The sequence below is a fragment of the Lepisosteus platostomus genome, chromosome 4 (assembly GCF_059453375.1).
Source record: "Lepisosteus platostomus isolate fLepPlt1 chromosome 4, fLepPlt1.hap1, whole genome shotgun sequence".
NCBI lineage: Eukaryota > Metazoa > Chordata > Actinopteri > Semionotiformes > Lepisosteidae > Lepisosteus > Lepisosteus platostomus.
This window is the reverse complement of record NC_142614.1, coordinates 5,947,166-5,962,491: the sequence shown is the minus strand read 5'-3', so window position 1 is coordinate 5,962,491 and position 15,326 is coordinate 5,947,166. Positions and strand designations below refer to the sequence as shown.

The 15,326-nt window shown below is 47.3% G+C and overlaps 1 protein-coding gene across 23 annotated transcripts in view; it reads left to right on the top strand.

Moving 5' to 3' along the window:
* The window catches only part of ryr1b (ryanodine receptor 1b (skeletal)), a 114,288-nt gene extending 103,054 nt beyond the window's left edge, over positions 1–11,234 (top strand). For all 23 annotated transcript variants that reach the window (XM_088627805.1, XM_088627821.1, XM_088627820.1 and 20 more), the window contains 12 exons: positions 292–522; positions 1,440–1,570; positions 2,253–2,295; positions 2,884–3,017; positions 5,526–5,586; positions 6,405–6,551; positions 7,078–7,212; positions 7,406–7,562; positions 7,949–8,013; positions 8,184–8,284; positions 8,873–8,924; positions 10,208–11,234. In XM_088627805.1, the coding sequence (XP_088483931.1) occupies positions 292–522; positions 1,440–1,570; positions 2,253–2,295; positions 2,884–3,017; positions 5,526–5,586; positions 6,405–6,551; positions 7,078–7,212; positions 7,406–7,562; positions 7,949–8,013; positions 8,184–8,284; positions 8,873–8,924; positions 10,208–10,303 (1,353 nt within the window). In that variant the 3' untranslated portion in view covers positions 10,304–11,234. The remainder of the gene's footprint in view (positions 1–291; positions 523–1,439; positions 1,571–2,252; positions 2,296–2,883; positions 3,018–5,525; positions 5,587–6,404; positions 6,552–7,077; positions 7,213–7,405; positions 7,563–7,948; positions 8,014–8,183; positions 8,285–8,872; positions 8,925–10,207) is intronic.
* Positions 11,235–15,326: the final 4,092 nt, after the last annotated feature.

Here is a 15,326-nt window from a genome sequence, read left to right as displayed (position 1 = left end):
AAGCTCTGAACGTCTGGTCCAGCAACTGTGTGTATCTGTAAATCTCTGCCTCAGTGTGTCTAATCAGTCTCTTTGTCTAACTGTGTCTTGGTCTTTAAAACACTGTCTTACTGTGTTTGTCCCACTTTGTTTCTGTCTTTTTTATTTATTTTATTTTTTATTTTTATTTCTTTGACTCTTCACTATGTTTGTGTCTCACTGTCTCAGTGTGTCTCACTGTCCAGCTGTGTCTCTGTGTCTCACTGTGTTTACCATCACTGTCTCAGTGCACCTGTATGTCTCCCTGTGCAGGTATCAGACTCTCCGCCAGGAGAGGATGAGTTTGAGGGCTCTGGGCTGTTTGATGACGAGGGTGAGGGCTCCGGATTTGAGGAAGGAGGTGGAGAGGAGGAGGAGGAGGAAGGGCCGGTCTATTACTTCCTGGAGGAGAGCACAGGGTACATGGAGCCCGCACTGGCCTTCCTGGCCATCATCCACACCCTCATCTCCTTCCTGTGCATCATCGGCTACAACTGCCTCAAGGTCAGGCCCTCCAGTCTGTCTGTCCTGGGCTGTGAAACTTGGGCTTCTCTGTGCGGCTGGGTCTTTCCTTTTCAGATGAGGCAGAGAGGACAGAGGGGGTATAGAGAAATAGACATTTTTTCAATTGTTTTGGTATATGTGTTTGGTTCGGTATAGGTGTAAGTGTAGCAGGGTGACAGGAAACATACTGGGTTTTGATTCAGAAGTACAATATTTGCAAGTACGAAAATGAATTTGAAAGTAGAAAGGCGTTTCCCTGGGTGAGGGCAGTGTGTGGTGTCTGTGTATTAACCTCTCTCTGCAGTCTGAGGAGTAGAGGGCAGGACAAGTTCTTGGCACAGTGCAAACCAGTTTGATTCAAAAGGTATTACTGGCATGGCATGACAGGTCCATTACAGCATTGCCAAAGCACACCATGTAATCAACTATTCCCCAGTACAAACTTGTCTAGGACACATTGAGAACAAAGAAACAGCTGTAAAAGAGATGCTGCTGGGGTATAGAAACAAAAAAGGAAATCTCTCGATATTCTGGGTTTTGATGGAAAGTTCTGACAGAACTGAAAGGCAGATGACTGCAGGCTTAAGGCTACATGTGTCCATCTCAAACCATGCAGCGTCTAGTATAGTCCTGCATGCTGCACTAATACCCACCTACATGAACACTGAGCCCGGTTACTGTGGTAGACTGTGGAGAAAGTAATGCAGAGAGTTATGGCAATGGCAGTACCCATGTCTGTGAAATGAAGGCAGAGCACAGGAAGTAATGTGATTAGCACAGGGAAACTGAAGAGAGCTCGCATGGGCTTGCACAGTGCAGAAAACCCCTTACTGTCTGCAGTATCAAGAAAGCTGCTCCTTCTCACTCCCCTGGAAATCCACAGTAGTGCCCATTGTCTCCCCTGCCCCTCTCTCCAGGTCCCACTGGTCATCTTCAAGAGAGAGAAGGAACTGGCCCGGAAACTGGAGTTTGATGGTCTTTACATCACAGAACAGCCTGAGGATGATGACATCAAAGGACAGTGGGACAGACTGGTCCTCAACACACCGTAAGAAAATGATACAGTACAGGAACGGTCACTGGTACATTGATACAGGCCAATGCAGTACAGGAGTGGTCACTGGTACATTGATACTGACCAGTGCAGTACAGGAGTGGTCACTGATACATTGATACTGACCAGTGCAGTACAGGAGTGGTCAGTGATACATTGATACTGACCAGTGCAGTACAGGAGTGGTCACTGATACATTGATACTGATCAGTGCAGTAGAGGAGTGGTCACTGATACATTGATACAGGCCAGTGCAGTACAGGAGTGATCACTGGTACAATGATACTGACCAGTGCAGTACAAGACTGGTCACTAGTATTTTGATAGAGACCAGTGCAATACAGGAGTGGTCACTAGTATTTTGATAGAGACCAGTGCAGTAGAGGAGTGGTCACTGGTACATTGATACAGGCCAGTGCAGTACAGGATGGGTCACTGGTACATTGATACAGACCAGTGCAGTGCAGGAGTGGTCACTGGTATTTTTGATACAGACCAGTGCAGTACAGGAATTGCAGATTGCAGGGTTTATCTGTATTTCCTGGTGACTTTTCACAGCCGATACAACCTGTGACAGTACAGACTAGCCATTCAATAATAGAATCATTCACTAATCAATGAATTCACTGTACCGTAGGATTCTTTTCTAAATGTATTTTGTTAAATGTATTTCTAGATCTTTCCCAAGTAACTACTGGGACAAGTTTGTGAAGAGAAAGGTGAGTATCTAGAAGTATTGATAGTTTATTGCTTTTCAGTAGTTATAGTACTGTATCTCGAATATTAAAACAGGTGCATCTCTCAGGCTGTGGAAAAGATAATAAATGCCTGAAGTGTTCTGGAATAGTACCTAGGTCATAGGTCCAGTTCCCAGGCAAGAAACTGCTGTTGTACCCTTGAGCACATTCCTTCAGCTGAATTATTCCAGCAAAATGCACAGCTGGACAAATACGGCACAAACGTAGGACCTATTTGTCCTACAGTATAAGTGTTAAGTTACAAAGTTACAAAGGTTTGAGTAAAATGTGTATGTGTTAAAGATGATACAGTGCCTTGTGAAGGACCGCTAACCTTGTTTTTTTTACTTGCTTATTTTACTTTTTCTTATTGTTCGACCGCCTGCACTTGGCAGATGTGCATGATGTTACAATACAGTTTTACATGTCTGTGCATGAACGATGTTTTGAAATGCAGGAGTTGTGACGTGTCAGCCTGGGCTCTCCATGTTAAGTCTTTAATCTGGGTGTCGAGTTTGGAGAGTGTGCTGGATAGTAGAGCAGCTGTAATTTGCTGTGGACTCTGTACAGGTGCTGGAGAAGTATGGGGACATCTATGGCCGAGAGAGGATCGCAGAGCTGCTGGGAATGGACCTGGCCTCTCTGGACATCAGCGCACAGACACAGGAGAAGAAGAGCGAGCCAGACAACTCTGTCCTCAGCTGGTACACGACGGACACACTGCACACACACTCAGTGTCTACACTGCACACTCACTACACCACACGCACCCACTGTCTACACTGCACACTCACTGTCTACACTGCACACTCACTGTCTACACTGCACACTCACTATCTACACCACACACACTCACTGTCTACACTGCACACTCACTATCTACACCACACACACTCACTGTCTACACTGCACACTCACTATACCACACACACTCACTGTCTACACTACACACACTCACTGTCTACACTGCACACTCACTATCTACACCACACACACTCACTGTCTACACTGCACACTCACTACACCACACACACCCACTGTCTACACTGCACACTCACTATCTACACCACACACACTCACTGTCTACACTGCGCACTCACTACACTACACACACCCACTGTCTACACTGCATACTCACTACACTACACACACCCACTGTCTACACTGCATACTCACTACACTACACACACCCACTGTCTACACTGCACACTCACTGTCTACACTGCACACTCACTATCTACACCACACACACTCACTGTCTACACTGCACACTCATTACACCACACACACCCACTGTCTACACCGCACACACTCACTGTCTACACTGCACACTCACTACACCACACGCACCCACTGTCTACACTGCACACTCACTACACCACACACACCCACTGTCTACACTGTGCACACTCACTGTCTACACCACACACACTCGCTGTCTACACTGCACACTCACTACACTACACACACCCACTGTCTACACTGCACACTCACTACACTACACACACCCACTGTCTACACTGCACACTCACTGTCTACACTGCACACTCACTACACCACACACACCCACTGTCTACACTGCACACACTCGCTGTCTACACTGCACACTCACTGTCTACACTACACACACTCACTGTCTACACTGCACACTCACTACACCACACACACCCACTGTCTACACTACACACACTCACTGTCTACACTGCACACTCACTACACCACACACACCCACTGTCTACACTGTGCACACTCACTGTCTACACTGCACACTCACTGTCTACACCACACACACTCACTGTCTACACTGCACACTCACTACACTACACACACCCACTGTCTACACTGCACACTCACTGTCTACACTACACACACTCGCTGTCTACACTGCACACTCACTATCTACACCACACACACTCACTGTCTACACTGCACACTCACTACACCACACACACCCACTGTCTACACTGCACACTCACTGTCTACACCACACACACTCACTGTCTACACTGTGCATACACACACTCACTGTCTACACTGTGCATCTGCACACTCGCTGTCTACACTGCGCACACTCGCTGTCTACACTGCACACACTCACTGTCTACACTGCACACTCACTACACCACACACACCCACTGTCTACACTGCACACTCACTACACCACACACACCCACTGTCTACACTACACACACTCACTGTCTACACTGCACACTCACTATCTACACCACACACACTCACTGTCTACACTGCACACTCACTACACCACACACACCCACTGTCTACACTACACACACTCACTGTCTACACTGCACACTCACTACACCACACACACCCACTGTCTACACTGCACACTCACTACACTACACACACCCACTGTCTACACTGCACACTCACTGTCTACACTACACACACTCGCTGTCTACACTGTGCATACACACACTCACTGTCTACACTGTGCATCTGCACACTCGCTGTCTTCACTGCGCACACTCGCTGTCTACACTGCACACTCACTATCTACACCACACACACTCACTGTCTACACTGCACACTCACTACACTACACACACCCACTGTCTACACTGCACACTCACTGTCTACACTACACACACTCGCTGTCTACACTGTGCATACACACACTCACTGTCTACACTGTGCATCTGCACACTCGCTGTCTACACTGCGCACACTCGCTGTCTACACTGCACACTCACTATCTACACCACACACACTCACTGTCTACACTGCACACTCACTACACCACACACACTCACTGTTTACACTGCACACACTCACTGTCTACACTGCACACTCACTAAATCACACGCACCCACTGCCTACACTGCACACTCACTACACCACACACACTCACTGTCTACACTACACACACTCACTGTCTACACTGCACACTCACTATCTACACCACACACACTCACTGTCTACACTGCACACTCACTGTCTACACTGCACACTCACTACACCACACGCACCCACTGTCTACACTGCACACTCACTACACCACACACACTCACTGTCTACACTACACACACTCACTGTCTACACTGTGCATCTGCACACTCGCTGTCTACACTGCGCACACTCGCTGTCTACACTGCACACTCACTATCTACACCACACACACTCACTGTCTACACTGCACACTCACTATACCACACACACCCACTGTCTGTGGCCTGCTGTTCTCTCCACAGGATCACATCCATTGACATCAAGTACCAGATCTGGAAGTTTGGAGTGGTGTTTACTGACAATGTGAGTGTTCATGGTTGTTGTGTTTGTGTGTACCTTTTGTGTGTGTCTGAAACAGTCCTGCCATGTGGTTAAAGGCGATTGATTATTTTGGATCCTTAAAGAAATAGCTGAATTAATCACTCCTGTCTTTTGGCAACTAGAGACCATGGGTGTCTAGAGGCAAGATGGGTGGAATGACCACCTCTTGTTTGTATCTCTTGTGATTCTGTGTTTTTATCAGTGGCAATGTGCTGTGGTGTGTGGATATCATATTATCCTATCTGCTTGTTCTGATATGTGTGTATACAGTGTTTCTGTATCACTTGTGCTATATTGATTATGTTGTACTGTAACTATCAGTGAGCTGCTGCTTTATTTTTCTGGATATATCTCTGCTGTACCTGGTGTGTTATAGTGTCTGTACTGTATTCCAGTTGTTCCTGTACCTGGTGTGTTATAGTGTCTGTACTGTATTCCAGTCTCTGCTGTACCTGCTGTGTTATAGTTTCTGTACTGTATTCCAGTGTCTCCTGTACCTGCTGTGTTATAGTGTCTGTACTGTATTCCAGTCTCTGCTGTACCTGCTGTGTTATAGTGTCTGTACTGTATTCCAGTCTCTGCTGTACCTGCTGTGTTATAGTGTCTGTACTGTATTCCAGTCGTTCCTGTACCTGCTGTGTTATAGTGTCTGTACTGTATTCCAGTCTCTGCTGTACCTGCTGTGTTATAGTGTCTGTACTGTATTCCAGTCGTTCCTGTACCTGGTGTGTTATAGTGTCTGTACTGTATTCCAGTTGTTCCTGTACCTGGTGTGTTATAGTGTCTGTACTGTATTCCAGTCGTTCCTGTACCTGGTGTGGTACCTGGTCATGTCCCTACTGGGCCACTATAACAACTTCTTCTTCGCTTGTCACCTGTTGGACATCGCCATGGGTGTCAAGACTCTGCGCACCATCCTGTCCTCTGTCACTCACAATGGCAAGCAGGTAGGGAGTGCAATACCTGCAAACCAAAAGAGAGAGTAAATAGGACTGAGTGGCTAGGTTTGAAATGAGATCAATGGGAGGGGTTGGGTTTATAGGATCAGACTCAGGGAAATGCTATCAGCTTGCAGTGGGCTTAGAATAAGGACTATATTTGGTGTTTGATAAGAATTATACTCTGGGTTAGATTGAAGATTAAATTTAGGGTTGGAAACAGAGTTTTTTACTGGTGTTTCTACCTCTGTGTGGCAGTTTAGTGTTACTATACAGTAGCGTGAAATGTGTTATTAATGCCTGTCCCTCTCTCTCAACCCCTCTCTTCTTCTCTCCCACCCATCCTCTCTCTCTCTCTGCCCCTGCCTTTGATCTCCTTTCTCTGTTCTCCTCTCTTTCCCTCCTTCATCCTTTCCTCACTTCCTCTCTTTCACTGCATCATCCTCTCTCTTTCCTTGCCTCCTCTTTCTCCCTCTCCCTCAACTGCTTCTTCCTTCTTCCTTCTCTCTCACCTCCTCTCCCTCCCTCTCTGTAGTTGATGATGACAGTGGGGCTGCTGGCAGTAGTGGTGTATCTCTACACCGTTGTTGCCTTCAACTTTTTCCGCAAATTCTACAACAAGAGCGAGGATGAGGATGAGCCAGACATGAAGTGTGACGACATGATGACTGTGAGTTGGAGTGTGGGTGAGCATGCGTGCTTGTGCTTGGGCGTGAATGTGTGGGAGTGTGTGGGAGCGTGTTTTGTGTAGGGTGGTCGAGTGTGTGTCTCATACCAGTGTCAATGTGCTGTTCTGTCCTGTCCTGTCACTGGTCTCAGGCTCAGAGTGTGTATCAATCCGCTCCTCTCTGGGTCTCCCTCAGTGCTACCTGTTCCATATGTATGTGGGGGTGCGAGCTGGCGGGGGGATCGGCGATGAGATTGAGGACCCGGCGGGTGACGAGTATGAGCTGTACCGCGTGGTCTTCGACATCACCTTCTTCTTCTTCGTCATCGTCATCCTGCTGGCCATCATTCAGGGTAACACAGCACACCCCAGTCTCCTGAAACACCTCCACACACTCCCCTACCCAGACAGTCCTTCACACACTCTCCAGACACTCCCTCGCACACTCCCTGCACACTCTCCAGAGACTCCCTCACACAGCTCCTCACATATTCTCCAGACACTCCCTCACACAGCTCCTCACACACTCTCCAGACACTCCCTCACACACTCTCCAGACACTCGCTCACACAGCTCCACACACACTCCCCAGCCTCTCTTTTTGCTGGGCTACAGGTGTAAGTACAGGTGTAGTTGTAGCTGTCAGGAATTGTGTTTTACAGCAGCTGTTTGCTGTGTTTGTGTACAGCGAAGTGGGGTGTCTGGCTGTTGTAAACAGCTGTGCTGCCCTGTGTTGCAGGTCTGATTATCGATGCCTTTGGAGAGCTGAGAGACCAGCAGGAGCAGGTGAAGGAGGACATGGAGGTACGCTGTTCCGCTTGAAGAATAGTCAGGTGTTATTCCTACAGTCCGTCTTGTTCCTGATCGCGCACAACCGAGAACTAGACATTTCCTGGGCTGGTGCACTTCTGGACTGTTCCCACCCTCTTTAATTCCAGCGCCTTTTCACCGAGCTCATGTTATTCCCTCTACAGACCAAGTGCTTTATATGCGGGATCGGCAGTGACTACTTTGACACGACTCCGCATGGCTTCGAGACGCACACAATGGAGGAGCATAACCTCGCCAACTATATGTGAGTCTCTGATCGATCGGGACCGGCCCTCGACCACTCAGTCAAGTAGTGGATTCAAGGGGCAGGCGGCAGTGAAGGTGAAGAACAGTAGGCTGTGATTTTACTATTGTGTGATAGCCATGATAAAGAAGGGGATGTCTTTTAGATGAGAATTTAGGGTAAAGTCTGTCTATATACCAAGGATAGAAAATTATAGACCAGAGCACAAGCACAGAGGTTAGCTTCACAACAGATTCCAAAAGCCACTCCATTTTTAGCATTGTGACACGCTGTCACTGCCAAAATCCTAATGGGTCCTTTAATAAACGGCTCAGTAAGCCAGTCAGCCTGTGTGTCTTTTAGTATGTCAGAAAAGAGGACGTCAATGTCAATTTATTAGCCCTGTTAGACAAAACATACTGTACGTGTACAGTAGTTTGTCTCTTACTGAGTCAGTCAGTCTGCATTTCAGTGTGTCACTCAGTCACTGTGTCGGTCAGTGTCTCTGTCACTGAATCAGTCAGCATGTCGATCAGTTAGTTAGCTAGTGATTGTAATGTTCTTAAACTAGTGATTCTAATTAATAAATAATAATTCTCTCTCCTGCAGGTTCTTTCTGATGTATTTAATCAATAAGGATGAGACAGAGCACACTGGACAAGTGAGTCATTCTTTCTCATTGCCTGGCCTCCTGGGTCCTTCCCCATAACCAGTATGTCTGCCTATCTGTCTTTGGCATCAGTCTGTGGCTGGCCTCCTCCCGCACTGGTGTGAATGTGGTTTGATACTACAGTATCCTAGCTGACTCGCTATTCCTTGCTCTCAGTACAGAGTGAGATACTGTACACCTCTGGCTCCAGCTGCAGGTGATACTGTCTCTTCAGCACTGCGCTGATGCGGATCTGTGTTGTGTGTGTGAGAGAGCAGGATGAAGTAGAACATGAGCAGGAAGTGTCTGGCCCCTGCGTGGGTTCAGGTAGCATGTGCTTACCCTGGCGTGGCTCACACTGCTGTGACCTCAGTGTGTACAAGAATGCTGCTGTCTAAAGAAGCCTGCTCTGCCATGTACATGGAGAAAGAGACAGACGCAGAACTCTACTGTCTCAGTGCTAATGCTGCTTTTTTCTCTTTTTTCTCTCTTTTCTTCCCTCTCCCCCTCTCCCTCTTCCTCCTCCTTCCCTCTCCCCCTCTCCATCTTCCTCCTCCTTCCCTTCCCTCTCTCCCTCTTCCTCCTCTCTTTCCCTCTCCCCCATCCCTCTTCCTCCTCTCCTTCCCTCTCCCTCTCCCCCTCTTCCTCCTCTCCTTCCCTCTCCCCCTCTCCCTCTTCCTCCTCTCCTTCCCTCTCCCCCTCTCCCCCTCTGTCTCCCTCTTTCCCTCTCCCTCTTCCTCCTCTCCTTCCCTCTCCCTCTCCCCCTCTCTGTCTCCCTCTTTCCCTCTCCCCCATCCCTCTTCCTCCTCTCCTTCCCTCTCCCCCTCTCCCTCTTCCTCCTCTCCTTCCCTCTCCCCCCCCCTCCTCTCCCCGTCCCCCTCTCCCTCTCCCTCTTCCTCCTCCTTCCCTCTCCCCCTTTCCCTCTTCCTCCACTCCTTCCCTCTCCCCATCCCTCTTCCTCCTCTCCTTCCCTCTCCCACTTCCTCCTCTCCTCCCCTCTCCCTCTCCCTCCTCTCCTTCCCTCTTCCCCCTCTCCCTCTTCCTCCTCTCCTTCCCTCTCCCCCCATCCCTCTTTCTCCTCTCCTCCCCTCTCCCTCTTCCTCCTCTCCTTCCCTCTCCCACTTCCTCCTCTCCTCCCCTCTCCCTCTCCCTCCTCTCCTTCCCTCTTCCCCCTCTCCCTCTTCCTCCTCTCCTTCCCTCTCCCCCCATCCCTCTTTCTCCTCTCCTCCCCTCTCCCTCTTCCTCCTCTCCTTCCCTCTCCCTCTCTCTCTCCTCTCTCTCTGGCTGTCTGGAAGGAGTCCTATGTGTGGAAGATGTATCAGGAGAGATGCTGGGATTTCTTCCCGGCTGGAGACTGTTTTAGAAAGCAATATGAGGATCAACTCGGATAAGGACTGTGCACATTTGTGTGCGCGCGCGTGTGTGTGGACTGAGAGTCCAGGCCTTGCAATTTGTGGATGGGGTGGTGGGTGGGGTATAATAGGACTCTAAGGGATAAAGTGCTCCCTGAAGTATCAGTGCAAGGCCTGGGCGTGGTGGCTGGACAGACCTCCCGAGGGCGCTGTAACCTCTCCCAGCACCCTTTTCAAGCCTCCACAGTTAGGCGGAGTCATTGTTCTGTTCAGAAAGCCATGTTTCTTTTTGCCACTTGGGCTGCTATCTAGATACAGTTTGCACCAGGTTACATGCACGCACGCACACACACACACCACAGGGGTGAAGAAGACAGCTTGGTTGATGTCCGTCTGTAATAAACGATGAAGAAAGAGAATGATTGTGTCAGGTAACCACAATCTTACCACAAGAGGGAGAAGGTCCCGAGACGCCTGGTCGATTTGCCTCCTCTTGTAAGCTGTGTGCTAGCGCCTCTTCTCCGTGACAGCGACGGGGCATCACTTTCAAGTTTGTGTTTTCATTACCTGTCAATCAAACAGTTTGATCACTTCCACTGATCAGTTTGTGTTGTTTTTTTTTTGTTGTGGTGAGAGCCTTCAATTTCTATTTTTTACAAAGCACAACATCCAAAAAAGACCTCCTCCAAGGCAAGTCAGAGTGCTTTCCAGAGGGGCTTTAAAAAAGCCCCACACACTTCAAACAGTGAAAGGGAATCTAACAATTGTAACAGTAATGATTCAGTCAGTAGCATCTTTTTAATTGAATTCAGTATCTCCTTTGTGGCTATACCCCCTAATCCCACCCCTGACTGCTCTGTTCAACTTCATATTTCACTGAAAGTATGTATACAAATGGAACAAAACCAAGCAATGATTATATGGGTTTTGCTGTTCTGTGAATAAACATGCCAATAAATAATGACAGCTGTGTGGGTTCTGACCTCAGATTTGTCATTCAAATTAGGATTTGTTGTCTCTGGTAGAGATTTCTGGTAAATAATTCAGATCTAAGGTCACATCTACCTACTGTACCCACTGTATATATACTGTAGAAGACCTACTCCCTGTGCAAAACTCTACCCTCAGGAGAAAAAAAACATACAGTGTGCATACTGTTCTCTGTTTTCAGTGTTCATTTTAGATCACATTATGTCTCTTTAACCTGCAATTTTGACATTGTTTCAAAGTCTAACACAAACTCTGCTAATGAACAAACATGCCAGAGCTGCTTCTCGCTGAACGTAACAATCGCTGGGTCTCTTGTTACATCACTCTCTCAATCACACTTCACAGGTGAGGCTGATCTCAGTCCGGGAGACTGACACCATGTGTGTGTGTGTCTGACAGAAAGCATGGGGAGAAGGGAAGTGTGTAATATTCTATAAGAATTCTGGTTATTAATCATGAAAAGTGTCATGAATGTCATGAAATACACACTGAAACCCCAAAACACTGGGTATAGACACTGTAACAAACACATACACAATCACAGATCGTGTATTAGGGACACAATCACAGCAGCACAAACACAGCTGTGTGTCTGCGTGTGCGTTTGGCTCTTGTCACACTCTTCTCCCTGCTAACTATGGCCAGCTCCCCTTTAGCGTAGTTTTCAGGAGTCTATTGCCGTCTCCCAGATGGAGTAGTGTAATTCAGAGTGGAGGGGGTATGCCACACATTCTTGGTTCAGGTTTACAGAGATAAAGGTTCAGTTCCTTGCCAAACAGGAGACTTGTACAAACCACAGAGTTTGTGCTGACAGTTATTCCTAACGGTCTGACCCTATACTGTGTGTCAACGTACCTGTACATGAGAAATCTCATATTCGACCCATACCCCAGGGGTGTACACCAGACATCTCACACAAATCCAGGTCTCTTGTGTGAACTGTCAAATTACGATCTTCTGTTATGTGAATCACATTACGTGTTGGATCACATTGCACGTGTCCTTTTTAATGACTTTGACTTGCTCAGGGGGTTTAACTTGTCGCGGGTGGTTTGTGATTTGGAGATGGGGGCAGTGCTGCTTTATGTGTATGTGAAGAGCCAAGCACCTGGAGCCTGCCTGCTGAAGGTGCTGAAGCAGACACGTCCTGTTTGCTGGCATGCCCTTGGTGCCCGTGCGCCTCACTCCATGAAGCCAATCAGGGATAACCTGTGCTGTGAGCAGGTGCAGCATCAGAGTGTCGGGACCTCAGCTTGACATCTCCCAAAGGTGGTAAACAAGGAGGCTCTGTGACTTCCACGGAGGGATTGTGTGTTCAGAGCAACGGAGAGGCTTGATCCCAGATCATCCTGGTGACATATCCATTACCTCAGCCTTTGGATCAGCCGGCTGTACTCTGCACATGTATTACTTCTGAGCTTGGAAAGTCCATGACTTTGTGTGTGCGAGTCTGGCTTGGGTGTGACTTTGGTTTACTGTGCTCCCTCTGTGCTTTACTACACTTTACTCTGCTTTTGCCACACTGTGCCACAGGACCCACAATCATTTACAAGTTTGAATCTTAAAACTGAGCAATTCTGCAGTCTATCTCTGAAGCACCCCATTAATCAGATTTGAAAATGTTCCTCCAACCAAAAAACATAAGGCTAAAGCAATCAAGTCCATTCCTAAAAGCTCTAGTAAATACAGCTTTTTCAATAATGGCTGAAGTAGTTAAAGTAGAGAGCTGTCTCAGCATGCGTAGGCTGCAAAGGAACAGGTAACGGGTTTATTCCTTGCTGAATAGAGAAGAAAAGAAACACAACGTTTCAGCTGTGGAGTCTTCTTCAGGTGTGACTCCACAGCCAAAACGTTGTTTCCTTTCTTTTCTTTTCAGCAAGGAATAAACCCGCTACCTGTTCTTTTCCAAGAATGTGCTGTACCTTCTCTTAGAAAATGTTCATTCACTTGAAAAATTCTGTTCCAATATATTGAAAGTTTAGATCTTTGTTGTGTCTTCTCCCTGTAAATGAACTGATCTCGTCTGGCCTGCTCGTAGAAGCCCTCTCCCTTCACACGTCGGGTTCGGCTCATTGTTTGCGTGGCCTAGCGATGACCTGCCCCCCTTGTCCCCTTGGATCCATATGAGCTGTGGGCATGAACTGATCCTCAAACCTCAAATCAGTGTGTCTGAAGGTTTGGGAATGTCTACCGCACGGGCATCTCTCCCCCAGGAGAGATCACATTAAGCACATGCAGTAGTCACGGCCGACTTGTATGATGCCATCAGACGTGCTCAGTCTTGGAATACTTTAAAGTGCTGACATCAAAGAGGAGGTGTGAGGCCTCTTGTGCTTCGATAGTGATGTCACGTGTTCGCTGTGCTCTGATCACTTCTTTCCTTTAACATGCTCTCCTTGTTCGCCAAAGCTGGGACCATTCAGGGCACCTCAGGCCAGCAGGAGCGTCAGCTACGCCCCGACATTTCTACAGGCTCAAAGACCTTCTTTTACAATCCTGCCATTAACCGAAAGAATCAGTTACAATCACAATACAAACTCCATTAAAGTGATAATTATTGCAAAATAATAATTGTGCCGAGTGATGAAATCTCCCCACCCTGGTTTCACTGATAAGGCCCTTCCCTCAGCCTGGCGCTGTGCATGCACACCCTGTTCTGCTATCTCCCGGCGCGGAGCTGCCCCACACATGAGCACCAATTGTTTGCACTGCGATGAAAGCTGTTCATACTGGTGTCTCAGCCTTTGACCCCCTTTCAGCTCAGGTGTGGGAGCGCTGATTAAGAAACGCGCGCCCCCGATCGTGTGCTCTCAATGGGTTCCAGACCACATGGTTGGTCCTTGGAAGCTCAGGGTGTCTGCGTTGCCAGGCAGTGTCTAGTGCCTGAGCTGGTGCCGGCCTTATGGTAAGACTGGTGTTGAGCAGGACGTGAGAGGGGTGCGCTGTATTTTGAGGCACAGTCGCAGCTGCAAAAATCCACACGGATACACGATCACAACAGCATGCTTACACAACCAAGGCGGCACAAATATACACAGTCTCAGCATCATTAACACACAGAGACAGAAATGAGAACGCAATCACAGCAACATACTGTACACACACACATTGATATACCCAACTCCACAAACACCTATACAATCACAGATCGTGTGTCAGAGATACAAACGCACATGCAGACACAGCCCCCTACAGCCCCATGAGCTGTCAGAGCACTAGGGGCGTCTTAATTCATGATAGAGTGAGGAGGGAGAAGGATAGAGAGATAGAAAGTGCATCTACTGTACCTGTGCTTAGGTTTATTGTAAGGACAGAACTATGTATACAGCATGTTATAATGTTACTGTGACCAGTGTGTTATTTTTCTTTGTAATTTTATCGTAATTTTATTCTATCTTTTACTATTTCTACATAACTTATTTTCTCTTTTACAATTTGTATTTAATAATCGTTCAGAATTTTTGCTCTGCTTTTATAAAAAATTGTGTCAGTCCTTCAATGTATTTCAGCTTGTTTAGCATATTATTATTCATGCAAATGTATTGTTCACACTGTTCACAACCCAAAAAAGTGAATATTTGGATATACAGCTAAGACGGTGGAATTTCAATACAGTGCAGTTATAGGCAAACTTTAAAATGCTTCTGACCTCATTTAGAATATTGTGCTCAATTTTAGCTGCTGTACCATATAATGATATTTGTCATGCTAAGAGTTCAAAGTCTAGGCTGTGTCCTATTGAACCCTATAGTCCAGTGATCACTGGTCCAGTCTGTGTCATATTGTGACCCTATAGTCCAGAGATCACTGGTCCAGTCTGGGTCATATTGTAACCCTACAGTCCAGATATTACTGGTCCAGTCTGTGACATTGTAACCCTACAGTCCAGAGATCAGTGGTCCAGTCTGTGTCATATTGTAACCCTACAGTCCAGAGATCACTGGTCCAGTCTGTGTCATACTGTAACCCTACAGTCCAGAGTTTGCTGGTCCAGTCTGCATATGTTATTTGTCTGTGTGTAAAGGGTGTATGTCAGTATACATGTAAAGGGTGTTGTGTGTGTAAAGGGTGT